Source organism: Hipposideros armiger, unplaced genomic scaffold, assembly GCF_001890085.2.
Source record: "Hipposideros armiger isolate ML-2016 unplaced genomic scaffold, ASM189008v1 scaffold_15, whole genome shotgun sequence".
NCBI lineage: Eukaryota > Metazoa > Chordata > Mammalia > Chiroptera > Hipposideridae > Hipposideros > Hipposideros armiger.
The window spans coordinates 3,376,901-3,395,817 of NW_017731365.1; the positions used below are offsets into that span (position 1 = coordinate 3,376,901).

Consider the following 18,917-nt stretch of genomic DNA (forward strand, 5'->3'; position numbering starts at 1 on the left):
GCTGAACTGGACACTTAAAAATGGTTAAAACGGTAAATTTTATGTGATGTATATTTTGCCACAGGTAAGAAAACCTCATTTGATCAAGGAGATAAGCACAGCGTTGTTTAGCATAATAGCAAAATATTAGAAAGTATCCTAAAAGGTTCATCTATCGGAGAGTAGGCAAAAACTCATGGTCTGTTCATACAATAAAACACTATCTAGCAAGAAAATTGAATAAGGTTGAACTCAACATAGATAAATCTCAGAAAAAAAATAAATTTAGGTAGAAAAAGCACTGAAGTATGAGAAGAAAGATACCATTTACTTCAAGTTTAAAAAGGCACAACACAGTATTTGAAGCTATGCCAGAAGGCTGAATTTATTGAAGCGGGTGGTGGTATTCGAACAGGTTTCCTGACCGGCTTCCTCATGCTTTTCTGTATGCTTGAAATATTGCATAATAGAGAGTATTTTTAAATAAGCAAAATCCCCACACAACTCATGTAGATTTCATGTTGTTCTCCATAATATATAGATGTATTTTAATATAAAACAGATTGCTGGTCCCACAAAGGACCCATAGATAAATCTAACAGAGACATGACAGATGGGGGGAGATAGTTGCCCCTTATAAGACTGATAACCACTGGAGAGCTGTTGTTTGTAGTTACTCATCCCAAGAGGATGAGCCATCTTTGTCCCATGGTTCTGTGTGGCCCTGGACCCTATGTCTTGTCTCCCTCGGGTCATTGCATGGCCAGTATGAGAAGTGGACCTCTGCAAGTTCTTCCCTGTTCCACTAGGAGAGGCTGTGGTCAGTGCCTGAAACCCAGGGACCTGGTCACATTAGGCAGCCTTGCTTTTCCAGGAGCCCCCACCCCCCCACACCACCACCCATTTATCAGAGGCAGAAGTGTGTGAGATTCAGGGGACGCTGTGTGTGGCAGCCCTTGCAAGCTGTTGTCATCTATTTGTCCTCGCCTCCTTGTACAATACCTTTTCTTCCCGGGGAAGAAGACATGCCTCTCCAAGCTGAGTTTTGGTAAATTTAGTCACAAAGTCACTGAATGTCAGAGCTAGAAGGGTGCATGGTGACCGTGTTACCCAGCTCTCTGTTTAGCAGATGCCACAATCCAGGTCCCTACATCCTGTTACTGAGATAGCATCAAATAAACAGACCTGCCCCAGGTCCCAAGGGCTGGTGGATCATAACAGGGAGCTTGCTGGGGACATACATAAAATATTTAAGGACCCAGGCACAGACCAGAGCGGACACAGGCAGTAGTGCAGATGGGATCCTGAGCCAATAATAGATGGTAGAAGGGTTCATGGGGTTCTAAGCTCAGGGCAGCGGCTATTTACCACTCGGGATGGGAGTATTTTGACAACTGCTGCGCTGTCCTAGAGAAGCTATTTAGAAACAGTCCTTGCTTTTCTCTCTGGTCAAGCGGAGACCTGGTACCCTTTTTTCTGTACTCTTTCTGTCCTGGGCATTGGCTGGATTGGAGTTCACTGCCCCCTTCCTCCATCTCTCTGCCCGTCCCTCCCTGGCTGCTGTGGCCTGACCTGGTCCTGACCCTCCCATGGCAGTGCTCTGCCACCTGCGGAGAGGGCATCCAGCAGCGGCAGGTGGTGTGCCGGACCAATGCCAACAGTCTCCGGCAGTGCGAGGGGGATAAGCCAGACACCATCCAGGTCTGCAGCCTGCCTGCCTGCGGAGGTAAGCCAGATGGGAAGGGGGCGCGGGGAGAGAGAAATGGCCGGCTGAGATGCTCTGGCCTAGACCTGAGACCCAGCCTGGCTCGCATCCTGGCCCCCGAGAAATCCCGGGTACTAGAGCTGCTTCTCCCTGTTCACAGGAAATCTCCAGAACTCTACATTGAGGGCTGATGTTCGGGAACCTGTGACTCCAGAGGGGCAGCCACAATCTGGGCCCCTATATCCTCTTAACAAGATATCAAGTAAGTGTATCTCTGGCTGTCCTCCCCCTCCCCAAACCTTCCAGTGGTTCTGTGTAACAAGCACGGGCCACGCAGTGAAGCACGTGACCTTAGCCTCCCTGAGCCTCAGATGCCTCAGCCGTGAGGTGGGGGTAATGCTGGTGCTGGTCCATGATCCCTTGTCTACAATTCCAAATGCTGCAAGCTGCAAGTGTTTCCCCAAATTTGGTGCAGACTCATTTGGCAGCAAAAATCTGACCTGAACTAACGAGAGATCAGTTATTCTGCTACAGAAACATGACTATATTTGGCTACAAGGTGACATCCCAATCTCCATTGGGGATGTTATATAATATAAATATACCAAATATTACTTTTCTAACCTCAGAAGTTCTGAATTATTTATCATATCTGGTTCCAAGAGTTTTGGATAAGCAACTGTAGATCTGAGCTGACTTCATAGAGCTGTTGAGAGAATTAAATGAGATAAATGCATGCACTCCTGTCCAGCTGTCAGCTAACAACAACCAAAATAGCAATTTCTCTTTGCCTCATGATTAGGAGTCCATCAGTTTATTCTCCAACCCATCCATCCATCCATCCATCCATCCATCCATCCATCCATCCATCCAGTCACCCATCTAACCTATTCATCCACCCATCCATCCACCCATCCATCACCTATCTATCCAGCCATCAGTAAATATTGACTGAGCACATGCTATGTACCAGGCTCAATGTTCTATGCGTCCTTTCTAGATTCCTTCTTTCTTTCCCTTCCTCACCTTCTAAGGACCAGGATCTGACAAGATGAATAGCAGAAAGATCACAGACTCTAATTTCTAGTTAGAGGACCAATTAATTGGCTGTGTGAACTTGTGCAAATCCTTGAACCTCTGAGCTCAGCGACCTCATCCGTAAAGTAAAGGGGTCTGACTAGATGTCCTCAGAGGATTTTCTGGCTTTAACTTTGCTGCTTCTCTGCTCCCGTGCTGAGGCTCAGGCTGTGCAAGTAACCCTTCCCTTTTCCTTCCAAGAGCCAAGTAGAGTTCTGACTCTGGTCCTAGAATTCTGGTGCCATCTAGAGGCCACAAAGCTCCTGCCTTCATGTTCTGTCTGGAGAATCCTACATGGAGTTAGCCCAGAAACACAAAAGCATTTTTGGATGATAGTTTCACCAAAGGAAACAAAACTACTATAATGAACACCCCTCTATGCCAGGAACTTCATAAATGTTATTTATAATGTTATTATTCATTGGTAAATGTCAGCATTATCCCCATTTTACAGGTGAAGAAACTGAGGGTTGGAGAAATTGACATGCCTAAGGCCTCACAATGTTTAAGTGGTAGAGCCTTGCTTGTAACCTAGATCTGATGGATTCCAAATTTATCGGTGGAGGGCTTAGTATTCCAAATGTGTGCTGCCTGTGACAGGATATTTGATCTGCTTGTCACAAGTGTGACTTGCCTGGACATTTGCCTGGCCCTGACTGTAGTGGATCAGACTCCTTAGGGTTGATTGGGAGCAGGCGAGGGTTCTCAAACTCCGCTGCAGCTCAGAATCACCCAGTCCCCAGGCCACACCCAGACCGCCCAGTCTCCCTAGGTGTAGGAGATGGGCAGCAGCTATTAAGCGACTACATAAAGCTCCCTAGGTAATCCCCACTGGCAGCCAAGTCTGATGACTCTCAATGTAGAGCCATGGTTCTCAGAGTTTCCCATGCATGGGCATCACCTTGAAGGTCTTGTTAGAACACAGGGATGGGCCCCACCCCAGCGTTTCTGATTTAGGAGGTCTAGATGGGGCCTGAGAAGTGGCATTTCCAACGAGCTTCAGGTGATGCTGTTGCTGCTGCTATGAGGACGCTCCAGGGGATTTTAGTCCCCCTTCCACATAAAAACAGCTGCTTCTTCGTCCTGTCTCTCCTGTCAGGCAACCCTCTGGGAAAAAGCTTTATAGTGAGTTCAGCCAGGGAAGGAGACGAAGGGCCTGCAGCTGACAGGCTGAGTGGGAGGTGGGGGCTGTGTCCTGACGTCACCTGGCTGATGGGCACCCTCCCAGCATCCGTCCTTGTGCTGTGTGTGCAGCAGAGCCCTGCGTGGGGGACAGGTCCATCTTCTGCCAGATGGAAGTGCTTGACCGCTACTGCTCCATCCCCGGCTACCACCGGCTGTGCTGTGAGTCCTGTACCAAGAAGTCCTCAGGCCTTGACGCCAGCCCGGAACCCACTCTGGCCTCACCATCACCATTCTCTACTCCTGGGAGCCCCTTACCAGGATCCAAGGCCCCCAAAGGTGCTGTTGAACTCACTGTGGGGCCAATGGGCTCAACCAACCATCCACATGGCCGACCCACACAGCTCCCAGGACCACTGGGCACGCTCCCCCCAGTGACTCAGCACCACTTCGCTCCCCAGAAACTCAGCCCTGGAGCATTGAAGGGCACTTCTGCTAGCACCACCCAGTTGCTGCCTTGGGGCTGGACCACTGGTGCACCTACAGCGGCCTCAGAGGATAAAGAGCAGCTCAGGGAAGACCCGAAACATTCAGGCACCAGCCTTCCTGCCACCTCCCCAGTGACATGAGCCCTACCTTGCCAATCCCGCCAGTCAAGTTTACACTCTGTGTGCCCCAAGACCCCCAGCTCAGAGGACACACCGTGGGGCAGGGACAACCACAGACTTCCTTTTAAATTATTTGCCTTCTTGTTGTTCTAGTTTGGGGCTGTGATACTTTTCACCCATGGAGTGGGTGTGCGAGGAAGAAAAAGATCAGGGAAAGCCTTAACTCAACATACCTCAGCAAGCAGCCCAGGAGACCGAGGTGAACCTCTCAGGGCTCCTGTCTGTCTCCCCTGCCAGGACTGAGGGCCAGCTAACAACCCCTCCTCACAGCCACTGGGTCCCATACTAGACCTGTCTGCTGCCTGCCTTCACCAGAATTTGTGGGATTCCTGTGGAGGCCTTATCTACCTGGCTCCTCTGCCCAGAGAGGCAAAGCAGAGCCAGGGAAGGTGAGGGGGGTGCCTGCAGGGCAGTCCAAGAGAAAGGGAGCTGGGGGTAAGTGTGGTCATAAGGCTTCGGTTACAGGGCTGAGGTGAGTAGGAAGCAAGTTCATCTCAGGCCCAGCTCTTTGTAGCGAGAGTTCCATGCAGCTCCTGCAGCCAAGGCCAAGGCGCAGAGTCCAGCTTGCTTTCACTGGCTGGAGGGCAGTGTTGGTGGCCACCTTCGCCCCTGCAGACAGCACTTGCTATTACTTCTGGGGCCTCCAGGTTACAGATGGGCCTCCCAGCTTCACCCCAGCCCATCCAAGAAGGGAGCTCTGGACACTCTAGAACAGGTATCCTCCTTATCCAGGCGTTTCCCAACTGGTGCTAGAGCCCTGGCTGGACCAGAAATGGCAACTTTGTCCTCACTTGGGGGTAGGAAAGGATCCAGCCTGGAAGGGGTCTTTGTGAGACACAGGTTGTGCCCTGTCAATCATTGCCTTCCACCCAAGACCATTCCTGCGGGAGTCAGGGGTCTTCTTTCCCCACGTGACTCAAGCTGGGCCAGATGGTGGTGCTGATGGTGGTGGTGGTGGTGTTGGGGGTGTGCATGACCGAGGGCTGAGGACCAGAGTCTATTTAAAGTCGGGCCGTGGAGATGACAAGGGCCACCCAAGACAGGATGTGAGCCTCTGCCCCATTCTGGAGTGGGGAGGAGGCACTGACCCACAGCACTATGGGGGCCTCAGACTGCCCCCCTTGCTACCTCCAAGGGCAGGTGATTTCCCTAGACCCTCTGGCTCTCTTCAAGCCATCTGAATCCCCCAGATCCATCCCAGGGGTCCTCACTCCAAGTCGTGCAGAGGGTCTCCCCGATTCCTCAGCAGGTGACATAGGTGCTTGCCAGTTCTTCCTTCCCAGGGGCAAGGGGCTGTTCTGAGCCAGCCTAGAGGAATAGGAGCAGTGGGCCAGCCTGCACGCACCTGGAGAAGAGAGCCCTCCCTAGATGGGGTTCCCAGGTGCCCTGTCCACCTGCTGCCCGCCCCTCCCTGGATACTGGGGCACACACTGAATCATTCCTGAGACCCAGCCTGCCTGTGTTAAGGGGTGTAAACTCTGTGCCTTTGAGATCCAGATCTTTAAATTTTTATGTATTTATTAACATTGTCCTTGGTGCTTTGTTTTGGACCCCCAAATGTTGTGTTGTGTTTTTCTTGTCTATTTTAGAGGACAGGGACAGGGACAATGAAGGCAGAGCTCTAATGTGCTGGGCTGGGCTGTCACAAGATGATTGGGGGTGGGGAGTGGACAGGGAGAGGCTGGAACCACAAGAAGACTTGCCCTCAGTCTCCCTGCCTTCGCTCCACTGGCTGTGGAGCTCCTCTGAGTGTCAACTCGGGGTGGAGAGGTAAGAACATGGCTGTGGGGCTGGGGGCTGTCACTCAGACTTTGCCACCAAGTAGCTATGTGGCTTTGGGGCCTTGGGCAAGTCACCATCCAGAATTTGGTCCAATTTGGTACAAGTGCCTGGGATGTAGTTGTTGGGGTCACATAGCAAAGAACCATTCTTAGTAGCAAAGCTCTTTGAACATGCAAGGGGTAACTTCCTTGGAAGGTGGTGAGCACTCTTTCCCTGGAAAAGTCTGAATAGAACATAGATGCTGGACAGGCGGTGGAAGGACTGTGATGCATCTCCTGGGCAGTGAGGGCCTGACGTGAAACATGTGCTGTGCAATTTAAAAATACCCATTTATGCCTCACCCCTTGCTCTGTCAGACATCACTAATCCACTACCGAGTATATGGATTCGTGTATCACAGGCTCCTCTCTAACATTTGTGGGGCCCAGGACAAGGGCACAGAGAACCCTTCCAGGGACCTCACGTGGCTGAGGGCAATCTAGCCCTCAAATCCAAGCTCCATTTACATTCCTCTACAAACAGCTTCCCCTTGGGCACTACCCCTTTTAAACAGCTGCCACTTGGGCCTAAAGGTGCACACACAGTAATCCAGTCACACCTTATGGGGACTGACCTAGGGAGATGCTAGCACTTAGGACTGTTCAGGCAGGAAATTCTGTGGGCCCGGGTACTCAGAGGCCTGCAAAGAGGGGTATTGTGGGCCCCAGGTGGACACATGCCCTTAGCGCAGTGCAGTCCTTGCCATGGTGGGTCATATGGGCAGAATGCGACCTCTAAGAGCCCCAGCAGCCTGGCTCTAACAGCGGCCCTGGCACATTGCTTGGGGCAGGGATAACACGTGGAAACGCATACCGATGCTCCCATCCCCCACTGCCCTGGCAACGATATGGATGTCTTTCCATCCTGAAATCTGTCAGCCACATCTTCATTTATAATGACACATAGTACACGTTGTATGGCTAGGTGATCATTTAACCAAATCCCCTTGTACTATAAATTTAGGTCATTTCTAAAATGTGATATAAAAAATGATGTAAGGTAAACCTTTTCATGCTTATCTGATTTTTCTTAGGAGACCTTTCCAGAAGTCAATCAGAGTGAAAAATATACCCAAACCACATTTTGAAGGCACTTGATATGTATTCCCAATGGCCTTCCAGAAAAGTTGTTCTGGAAGAGACTTTTGTCTCTCCCATGGTGTAACAGTACTACAGGTCAAATATTAAAAACTTTGGTTTTCATCTTCTCTCAAAACACAGAAGTCTTGGGCATCCAAACAGACATTACCAGAACTTTTTGTATTTGCTGTCTGCATGGCAAGACTTGGCATTCATAATGATGTCTCCCAAAGCCTAGGCCATTCAAATGGCCTTCTGTTAATCATCATCTCAGTTGATCATCTCACTCAAGTGGTCAGCAGGGTGCCGGGATAGAACGCTGGTCTGGGAGGCGGAATACCCAGGTTCTAGCCCAGCTTTGCCTGTCTGTCTTCGTGTCTGATGATTAGTGCCTCACTTTATCTGTCACCTGCAAGATAGGGAAAACCATCCCTGGCCTGATCCTTTTTGGGGAGGGGAAAAGGGAGGGGCAGTTGTGAAGATAGTATGGGAGAGTGGTCACAAGACTCCTTTGTATTAGCCTGTCCCTTGTATTAAAAGTGGTCAAGAAAGTAGGTGTTATGATAGTATTGTGGCTTTCATTCTAGATTAATTTCTGGAAATGGGTGCTTGAGCATAGGAGAATATATTGCTCACCTTTACTGAGCACATACTATGTATCAGGCACTGTGTTATGCTCTTCACTTAATATCACTAAATTTTTACAGCCACCCCATGGAGTTGGTGCTGTTATTATCCCCATTTCACAGACAAACTGAGGCTCAGAGAGATTGAGTCACTTGCCTAAAATCACACAGCTAGCAAAGGGTAGGGACAATCTCTAGGCAGCTGAGGGGAGATTATGCAGTTGACAAAACACATACCTGGAATTACACATGTAGGACAGCCTTTGTTATCTGGTAAGTGACAGTGTTTGTAAAAAGAAAAGGGCTTGAGGTCCTAAGATTTGAAGTAAGAGCCCAGGTAATCCACTGGCTGATTAAATCTAATGCTGGGAACAGTACTCATGCAAAAGCAGAAGCCAAGACTCAGAGTAATAAAGTAACTGCAGAAGGTCACACGGGGAGTGGCCAAGCCTGGTTCTAAAGCCACAAGTCTACCTGTCCACTCTGTCCAGTAACTGCAGAACTTGACCTGTGGTCAGGGCACAGTACTCCTGGCTACTGGATGAAAACTAAGCTGTCAATCAACACCTTTTGCGTGAGTGGAATTGGATCTCCCACTGCTAACTTTCTGTAGTTTAGAATGCAACAAAATAGGGCCGGCCGAGTGGCGCGATGGTTAAGAACTCGCTTGGGATGCCAGAGGGCCCCGGTTCGGATCCCACATATGAGGGCCAGTGACACTGCCCTCCACAGCTAAGATGCTGAACAACAGCTCAACCTGGAGCTGGGTTGCCATGAGTCACCAGCGATGGCGTAGGCTGCAGACCCTGTGGCAGTGGGTTGCCATGGGCTACCGTGTGTAGCCAGCAGCCAGCGTGAGCGGCCAGCAGCCGCAGTGAGCGGCCGTCCAGAAGCCGGCAACTGATCTGCCTCACCCAGGAAGAGCGCAATGATGGTGCCAACTTGGGCCAGTGAAGCAACGTCCTCCACAACTAGACTGAAGAACAAAAATGACAGCAACTTGTCTGTTCCCCTTCCCCCAATTCCCCAGCACTGTTCCCATCCCCCCCAATTCCCCAATAAAATAAAATAAAAATCTTTAAAAAAAAAAAAAAAAAAAGAATGCAACAAAATATACTTCTCACAGGATTTTCTCTGATCCGTGACTGTAGGCAAAACCTTCCCCTCTCTAGGGCTCAGCTTCTATAAAATAAGCGATTGAGCTAAATGCTCATTGGGCAATTGTTCCAGCCAAGAGCCTGGTCAGATTGTCTCAGGGTCTCAAGGATGTGGATGCAGAGCTAAGGGGCTGTGGGAGCTGGAGAGCTGAGGGAGTGGACATGGACAAGCTAGGCATGCCACAGATGGACAGTGTGTGTGTCCAGGGTCAGGCTCTCAGACGTCAAGCAAATCTTGTAAATGAGGGTGGAGACTATGGTGAATTAGAGCTTATGCCAGGCAGAACAGGATCCAGTGTTTCCATAGCTTCTGATGTTTCAAAAGAAACCCTAAATCCTGAATTTTATATGTTAACAAAAAAATAAATACTGCAAGGCTCTAATGAAATTTTTCAGTGGTCTGGGTTTTCTCCTCCGGCCGCATGCCAGCTCTAGTCTGCTGAGCTGGACCAAGGTGGGATGGGCTGGACCTTCCCAGGGCTGCCAGCACAAGCAACTTTTCTTGGAGCCCCTTCTCTCACTCTTCTTCCCCTTTCTCTTCAAGTCTGGGATGTGCAGCTCCAGGTCAGGTTACTTTAAAGGGCCAGGACCCTATAAGGAGAGCCCTCCATTTGCCCTGGCTAGACAAGTTTTGAGGGATCACTGTTAGCAGCTCTAGAAAGAGAGGCCAGGAGAGGGTACTGGCCTGGGCACCAGGGGAACTGGGTTCTGCCTGTGTGACTGAGGGGAGTCACCTCCCTCTGGGTGCCTCCGTCCCTTTTTGACTTCTCCACGATGCTTAGGGAAAGTATCCTGTGCTGATTAAATGCATGGGTTGCCCCTTACTAGTCCTAACAAATTAACCTCTTTCTGCCTCAGTTTCTTCACCTAAATGGGATATGTATAGAATGCTAAGCCTAGTGCCCAGGACATCAAAAGGCTTTAACCAATTTTAGTGATTTTTATTTGGGGAAGCCCACCTATTATATAGTTTGAACTTCGACTTGCGGACTATCCAGGTAGGGAGAAGGGGTGTGAGGAGCTGAGACGTGACCCTATGCCCAAAGAGAGGAGGGACTTGCCCAGGGACAGACAACTCACTGGGGGCAGGGCCAAGTGCCACCATGGCTGTTCCCTGGCAGGGATTGGGGGGAGACCCTGGGATGTGCACACTGATCATTGGCCCTTCACCCGAGTGCTGTCCATGGTTGGGATTGGACGATTGCCCACCCTCCTGCATGCGCAGCCATGTTTGGAGGCCCACCCCTATCTTAGAAGAGGTGGACAGACCTGGGAGAGCTGCTAATACGCACTATTTTGTTCCTTTCCTGTTGGCTGGAAGAAAGCAGCTAAGGAATCATTACCCTGGGTTAACTATCTCTGATGGCAAACAAACGCTGAGCTGAACAGATAAAACAGAGCAGGGCTGTGTCAATTTCATAGCAGCTCTTAAAGGCTAAATAGCCGAAGATCACAGAGGCCAAGCCTTGATTTCTAACAAAATCAAATGTATTGACTTGGTGCAGTGATGAGCCATGGGATGAATGAGGCAGCGGGGTGGAGGGGCGTGTCTTTTCTAAGGCTTTTCTGAAGGGTTCTGGACGGGCCCAAGGGAAGCAGGGGCCTGGATTGCAACCGTTTCTGAGCCAGGATTAGGGAAAGTGGGGATGGGGTCAGGTGCTGTAGGAGGCGAGGGCGGCTTAGCTATTGGATATCCTGAGGAATAAATCAAAAAGCCACACGGCTTTGGGGGTCTCATTGGTAAGAAAGCAACCGTCACTCAAAGAGAGGATTATAGCATTTTATAACTGCTGGAGGACCTGGGGATAAGCAGCATTTTCTGTTAACTTTGCAGCTGGCTTCGCCTGTGTCTGTGCCCCAGCCAGATGAATGGCAGGGCTGCATATGATTTTTTCAATCTGGGTTGATTTTCATGCATTTATCCTGTTCAGGTTTTTATTCCTTCACAACCAAGTCAGCAAAAATTAAAACCCACTGACTATTACAGCATCTTTGTTGTTGTTTTTATTTCCTTTTGCATATTGCAATGGCCCAAAGGAAATAAAAATAGCGAGGAATGAGTCACTAATATAGAAACCTGGGAAGGTTCAGGAACATCCACCTAGAGATGCAGCAATTTAGGCCGAACTGAGTGAAACCTCTAGGAATGAACACCGTGCTTTGTTCCCTGAAAGTGGTGCGATGATAAAAGCTGGGCAAAGAGAAGACTAAAGACCTCACGGGTTTCCCCCGATCTAGTGGAAAAGGGATTGTGGGTTTGGAGGTGCCCAGCTGGGCTCTATAACACCTGGTGTTTATCTCCCATTAGGGGTAAAGAGCATCTCAGATGGAGATGGAAGAACTGCTAATAGGCACGTCGCCCCCTCCCAGCTGGCAGTAGAGTACAGTGGGGATCCTGGAACCAGACATGTGGTGTTTGGATCCAGGCTCTGCCACTTATTCTGTGGTTTTGGACAAGTGATTTCACCTTTCTGAGACTCCGTTTATTTATGTCTAAAATGGGAGTGATAACATGAATACTTTACCTCATAGAGCTTTTGGGAGAATCAAACATAGTACCACGTAAAGAAGTATGTAGAAAAAAATCACAGTGTTTGAAGAACAGAGTGAAGAAGTAAAATGGAGACATTATCATCAAGCTGCTGAATTATCAAAATTAGGGAGTCTGAGCCCAAGGAAATGATTATTCTTGTTTTCACGGACTCTGAGAACTTGAGCGTTCCAGTCCTGTGTCAACACCTGGATGCACGTCAGTGCTTTGTGTGTTAATGCCTGGACATACCTCAAGCATTAACATTCCTGAATGACCTCAAAAGAAAACGTCCCATTGTCTAGACCACCAGACTCCTGGAGAATACCATCATGGACCAATCCAGGGGCTAAGAATGAAGACCTGAGTGTACTTCTTCCTATAAGAACCATCAGCTTTTCTTTCTCCTTGGGAATATCCTGGGCATTGCTTAGTTGTGTTTCCACTCTGCAAACCCTAAGACACCTTGAGTAAATCTTTGTCATTGATTTGTAGCCAAAGCCTCCTGACTCTCTTGAGTCCGTTAATAATGTTCCTCATTAGCTGCTACCCTGCTTCAGTGCCTGGTAGGAACTCAAAAATGGGTATCCATGATTATTTTTAAGGAGGCCTGTGAGCTCCTGACCTCTGCTCTAACCTATTCAGAGCCCTATGTGTCTTAGCTCAAGGAGGGCAGAGCCCCTTTCTCAGGCCACACAAACCACCATCTGCCCTTCAATTCCCTGGATGATAAAAGAACCAGGTATGCCCCACGTGGGTGGTGGCACTTGGGCGTGCTGCAAGGGAGTGGGGATGGTTCGATGCAGCTCACCCTGTCCAGGAATAAACAACCCAAGCACAGACTGGTGTTGACAGGAGAGTGGAACTGTCCTCCTAAAGAGAAGTTGGTATTTTAATAGATTCTATGTTATAGGAAAGTACATATTGCTGTTGAGGTGGTAGGGGTGGAAACAAGCCTGAACTCTGGGCAGGCTCTTGAGCAAGGCGGGCAGGGCAGCGCTGACGCCTCAGCACTCTGCCTTTGGCTCTGGCGCTTTCTCGTCTGTGTTCTGGCTTGAATGCATCCGGAGGACTTGTGCTTTTCCAATGTGCTCTGGGAGGAGGGGAGACAGAGCAGGCAGGAGAGGATGACGAGGGGTTGGGCCTCTACCTGGGAGCTGCCCAGGAGACCTGGGTGGACCCCTCTCCCCCCAAAAGCCCCAGGTTTATGTGCAAGAGCGGAGGGAGGTGTGTGAGAGCCAGAATCAACCCAGCTTTTCTACCCTGGGTTCTGGTGACTGGGAAGAGCTGACTCCCTCCTCTGAGCCTCACCATCACCCTCTTCTTTCTACATCCAGGTAACAAATATCTATGAAGCGCCTACTCTATGTAGTCATTCCACCAGCCACTCAGGACCCTTTACAGTCTAGCGGGGGGAGAATAATGCACATGGCAGATACCTGTCTTCCTCTCGCCCGTCCAACCGCCCCCACTTTCCCCTGCCCTGGTCTGAGGCACCAGGATGACTGCAGCTGCAGCCTCTCTTATCTCCCTCATCCCCTGCTGCCCTCAAGAGTCCATTCTCCACACAGCAGCCAGAAGGGTCCTGCCACACCCTGCTTATAGCCCTCCAGTGCACCCCCATGCGCGCTGCATGAGACCACACACCTGGCCTTTGTTACAGGCCAACCCTGTCCACCTGTCTCATCTCATTTCTTAACACTATTCCCAATCCACAGTCCCGGGTCATGCTGGTCTGCTTGCTCCTTCGCAAATAGGCAGGTGGGAGCCTTGCATAATGCTGACTCCTTCTTGTTGTTCAGCTCAAGGTGTCTTCTCCCCACCTCGCCAGTCCTTCTGTCTATTACATCACCCTGCTTTATTTTCCTTACAGCACCTGTCCTCCTCAGGTGTTTTTATTTGTTGTCTGCACCCCTCCTCCCTAGCACGCAAGCCCCACGACAGCAGGAACTTGTTGGCATTCTTCCCCAGAGCCTGGCACCTAGGTGCTAAATAAGTTTTTGTTGAAAGACTGCATGAGTGAATGGATGAGTGGATGAAATGAGCAACTTCCTTGGGCAGAGACCTATCTCTAAGGAGCCTTGAATCCCCCGAGGGGTCCAGCCAGGGTGGGCCTCGGTGAGCCCTCAGTGACCTGCTGCATGGAATCTTACCGGGTCTTTCGCTTTTTGGTAGCGGTGGTGTCTTTGTTTTCTTTGGGGATTGGCTGTAACCAACACAAAGCGGAAAAGGTTCAGGCAGGTCAGGCTGGAGCACACACAGCAGAGCAGCAAGGTGGGCAGGGAGATGAGGAAGGTGCTCCAGGGAGAGGCAGGAGCCGACCCTCCTGGAGAACCAGCAAGCTGGTACCACCCCAAGCAAGACCTCAACAACTGTGACTCCATTGCCTGCTGTGGCCACAGGGAAGCGAGGCCCTCCTGTCCCGGGACCTGTGGGGAGGCCACTATACCAGCCTACCCCCAGGCCCTCTCTTGGCCTCCTGCTTCGTCTCAGACCAGACGCCTTGCCCTGTGAGTGAGGAAGACAAGAACCCTGCTTTCCTAATGAATTACAGGCATGAATAATGCTCTTACATTATCTTGTATTGGCTTTACACTTCAGCAAGCCTTTTAATGCACCAGATGTAAATTGTCCTGCCTACAGCTCTGGGAGAGGGGTTTTTGAGAGGTGAAACGGAGGCTCACAAATCGGAGGTGGCTTGACCAAGGTCACAGTGAAGTCTGCTTTCCTTCTGTGCCTCCTCTGGCCTTTCAAAGTGGAAAAAAAACAAACAAAAAAAAACCCCAAATACAGAGCCAGAGCAAGCACCCACGCCTTCAACAAATCTAAGCAAGCACAAGCACCTCACCCCACGTCTCACCAAGCCCACCATGCTCCAACCACCCCAAGACTTAACATCCTCTAAAGTGTGCACATTCCATTCCTGACACTCCCCAACCTTCTTTGCTCATTCAAATCCTATCCACCCCAGCAGTGATCCCCAAGCTCCATCAGAAATACTGGGGTGATTGTGCCTGCCCCCACCCACCCTACTTCCTGTGTTAGACTCTCATGGAATTGGCACTTTTAACAAGCTCCCTGTGAATCTGAGCACTGCTGGGCTTATCAATCAGACAGGCCCAAGTCTGATCCCAGCTCTTATGCTGACCAGCCAGGAGACTTTGGGTTGTTCAACTGTGTTGAGCCTCAGTTTTCTCATCTGTAAGATGGAGGTACTGCTGCCTTCGTGGGTGGTTGCATGGACTTGAAATATGTAAAGCACCCAGAGGTGCCAGGCAGAGATGGTGGGCACTCAACACTGCAGGTTCCAGTGTTGACTGTGAGGCCCCACTCACCTGCTTCAGGAGGCATCCCCTCACCTTTTCTTTCCCCAACTGGGGATGAATCTCTTTCTCTCCAGCCACCCAGGGCCCTTAATATTGACATAAAGCAATGGCCGCCCGCCTTGTATTAACATTCCTTCTCTCCTTGTGTCTTCCCAAAGACCAAGAGCTTCTGGAGGGCTAGCTATGGCTTCTCCAGCCCTGTCTTGCTACAATCGACACAGGTCACCCCCTCAGGCAGCCCCACAGCTGGCCACCGAAGTGTGGTCTGGCAGAGTGGGCCTTTGAGTAGTGTGAGTAGCACTGGAGGGCCCCAGGGGCGGGCCTGACCTCTTCCTCCAGGTCAGGCTGTCAGCCCAGGCTCTGGCCAACACCAGGTTCCCTTCTCTGGGCCCCACTCACCTCACCTGGGAGGACAGTACTGGACACGAAGGAGCAGTTCTGGGAACAGAGGGGCAGGGAGGGGTGCGAAGCCCACCTGTAGGGTGGCTGCTCCCTTTCTTGAGGTGGTCCTTGGACTTCCTAGAGCTGGTTCAAGAGTTGTTCTGTCGGGAGGGAGACTAGAGCCTGGGGAAGGAGTTGAGCCACCGCTATCTGCAGGAGCCTCAGTGCCAAGTCTTTCTCTGTAAGCACAGCCACGGGGCAGATTCCTCAGGAGCATGACCCCAGTCCCCATCCTGTCCTTAGATGGGACAGTCAGGAAGCAGGACCTCCAGCTCTTTGGCCCAATGTTGGCCCAGGACAGCTTTCTCTCACCATCTCACATTCTGCCCACAGGGACCCATGGGGAGATCCCACTTCTCTCCTCGCCCTGTGTGTGCAGTGAGCCCAGCCCTTCCACACCTCCCATGTGTATACCTTGTTCTTGGCCCGCCTGCCCACCATACCCCCAGGCCCTCTCTGGCAAGCCTGGCACCTCTCTTTCTCCCCCTTCGTTCTCTCCATCAGGAAGCCTTCTCCATTCAGCTCTCTGGCTGTCATCACTCCTCACACTCCCACTTAGACATACTCTCTACCCATGGTCCCGGTGTGGACATGTATGTCCATTCATGTGTTCATGTGTGTATGCCTGTGTGTTATGTGTGTGTATTTGCATCTGTGTGTGTGTGCATTTCCCACAGTTGTGGGTGAGGGGCTGTGTCTGTTAAGCCTGGTCTTTGGACTTCTCTCTCCCAGGTGCTGAGACCTGCGGTTAGAGTGGAAGAGGGGTCCCCTCTGAGGAGTGGGGCCATGCAATCCAGCTGGGGACTGGGAGGAGGGAGCAGTGACATTGTTCAGCTGGAAAAGGTTAATTTGGGGCCTCCAAAAAGGAGAAGAGGCCCAGGAAGAAGGCCCTGGGATGGAGCCAAGTGGCATCTGAGTACTGCAGAGCCAGAGGACAGGGCCCTCAACAGCCTCCACTCAGAGGAGGAGCTGTGTCTCACCCTTTGGGGAAGCGTAGAGCAGCCAGAACTGAATAGCACTTAAGGAGTCTGTTTGCAGGATCTGACAAAGAAGCTCCAAGATCTGTGGACAGGAGGACAGGTCTGGGTCAGTGTGCTGGAAGGCATGTTCCAGCCAGCAGCACAGGTGCCTGCCCCCCAAAGTGGACTCCCAGAGCCACACGCTTGGCTAAACTGGTCCCCACGATGGTCCCTGGCTCCCGTCTGTGTGGGACTTGACATTTTTTAGAGGGCTTTCTCTCCCAGTGGCCTTGGAGGAAGATTCTTAACCTCCTCACTGGGCAGGTGAAAAATACGAGGCCTGGAGAGAGGAGGACACCTAGCAGGGAGACGGTGGCAGAAGTAACCCTCAGAATCAGAAATGTGGACCCCTCATCCTTGAGCCCTGCCTGGGCTGGTTGTACCCCAAAGTCCCTCACTGGGAAGGGAAGTCAAAGCTGGCCAGTTCCGAATGCCCAAGTCCTCGGTGTGGGGACTTCAGGGACCCCGTGGGCCTCCCCACCCTAAAGTTCCCAAGTCCGGAGTCTGGATATGTTAGCAAAGAGGCGGAATGATCCCAGTGGGCAGCCTGAGGGTTGGGGCTGGCAGGCTCTGCAAACTGCTCAGCGTGGGGCCCCTTCCCACCGAGCAGTGTGACTGCTTGGCTTCCAGCTGCATCCTCAGCCTTTGCCATCTTTGCTGCTTCAAGGCCCTTTCCCCCCTGCGTTCTCCAGTCGAGGATCATTGGGAAAAGATCCAGCTCTGTCTTGGATGGGCTATGGGGGCGCCCTAGGCCGGGATGCCGACGGTGGCTGTGGCTATGGTTGGGTGGAGCTGGAGCCCTCGATGGAAGGTGGAGCACCTGGCGTCCTAGGAAAATGGAGTTCCCTCTTTCAGGAGACCCCACTTGAACCAGTGGAGATCAGAGGGGACCTGGGCCAAGCTTCTCCCCAGGCCTTTGCCTGCTAGGGTGCTCAGCATTGCCCCCAGGTACCCACTCACCATGGTGATCCCACCCCTGCTCTGCCCCCGGGTCCTTCTCCATTCCCCGAATCCAACTTACCTGCCCTGTGCCCCCTCCCCACGGAACCCGAGAACCTACTTCCCGGCAAGGTGAGGCCGCCCTATGGTGAAGAAAGTACTGTGGTCTAGTCCCAGCTATGCTGCTCCCTCTCGGGACCTGGGCCACAGAATGTCATCTGGCAGGGCGTCAGCCTACCCCATCTGTGGAATGGGGATCCTGGGTCCTGTCTGCTCTATTCACTTGACTGGACTGTTGTAAGGCTGCAAAGGGACTGCATGTTTGAAAGCACTGGTCACAGGGAAAGTGTCAAGATGCTGGCCCATTGTCTGGCCTTTCCTGGAGAATATATGTGCATTTTATCAGGAACTTTCAATGACTTAACCCACCGGAATGAGCCATGGACACATCTCAGGCCTTGATGAGGAAACTTGAACATGGAGGCGGTGGGCTTTGTGCTTTTTTCGTAGCACAGACCAGACCCCCCTCAAAGTGTGGGGACACCAGGCTGCAACCAGCCTTGCAGCCTGCAGGGTGCAGCATACTGGGGTGTGGCCTGAGGATACACTAGGCAGGACCCTCATCTCCCTGTTTTTCACTCCACCACTGTAGCTCCCTTCATTAGCGTACCAAGTGCTACAGCTGAAACAGACCTTCGTGATAACGTGTTCAGGTTCCCAGTTTGGCTAGATGATGGAACTAAAGCCCCAAGAGGGGGAAGGACTTTACAGAGAGGGAAAGGCTTACACAGAAACCTGGAAGAAGCAGGAGATTAGAATCCAGGCTCCTGACTCCCAGGTCTGGGTTTGCAAGTCTTACAGTCTTAGATGCCAGTGTCCCTGGGAGAAGCCACACTTCACAGCAGTTTGTAAGAGTCATAGCTGGGATTGCTGTGAGCCTGGGAGTGGCACCTCCCTGTTGTCTGCCCTCACCAGGCCTCTGCAGGGCCGCAGCCACCAGCCTTCCCAGGGGCTCACCAGCAGCTCCTGGTTCTGCAGGATGAAGGCCTGGACGCCTCCGTCTCTGCCTGAAGGGCCGTTCCATTGGCCCTTGCGGGAGTGGCGAAGGCCGAGGGCTCGGGTGGAAGCAGGGATGATCCTCCCAGTCTCCGCCGAGTACTTTGCCCCCTGTTCTCGCTGGGGCTCCTCCTTCTGCTGGGAGAAAAGTGGCGAGAGACTCCAGGCAGAGAGAGAGAAAGGGAGAGTGGGGGGAGGGGGGGAGAGAGAGAGAGAGAGAGAGAGAGAGAGAGAGAGAGAGAGAGAGAGAGAGAGAGAAGGCAGAGGGGAAGAGAAGAGGAGGAGAGGGGAGGGAGGGGTGGAGAGGAATGGGGAGTGGAGAAGAGAAGGAGGCTGGGTCACATCTCCAAGGTGCCCATCCCGTCCTCTCCC

The 18,917-nt window shown here is 51.5% G+C and overlaps 2 protein-coding genes across 2 annotated transcripts in view; one reads left to right on the forward strand and one right to left on the reverse strand.

Moving 5' to 3' along the window:
• Positions 1 to 6,103, forward strand: part of LOC109371851 (A disintegrin and metalloproteinase with thrombospondin motifs 14-like) — a 23,400-nt gene extending 17,297 nt beyond the window's left edge. The window contains exons 6-8 of the mRNA XM_019624598.1: positions 1,576 to 1,705; positions 1,845 to 1,946; positions 4,016 to 6,103. Coding sequence (XP_019480143.1) covers positions 1,576 to 1,705; positions 1,845 to 1,946; positions 4,016 to 4,512 — 729 coding nt within the window. The 3' untranslated portion in view covers positions 4,513 to 6,103. The remainder of the gene's footprint in view (positions 1 to 1,575; positions 1,706 to 1,844; positions 1,947 to 4,015) is intronic.
• Positions 6,104 to 12,771: 6,668 nt separating this feature from the next.
• Positions 12,772 to 18,917, reverse strand: part of TBATA (thymus, brain and testes associated) — a 23,510-nt gene continuing 17,364 nt past the window's right edge. The window contains 5 exon segments of the mRNA XM_019624608.1: positions 12,772 to 12,857; positions 13,918 to 13,970; positions 15,566 to 15,710; positions 16,512 to 16,593; positions 18,507 to 18,683. Of these exon segments, the coding sequence (XP_019480153.1) occupies positions 12,772 to 12,857; positions 13,918 to 13,970; positions 15,566 to 15,710; positions 16,512 to 16,593; positions 18,507 to 18,683 (543 nt within the window).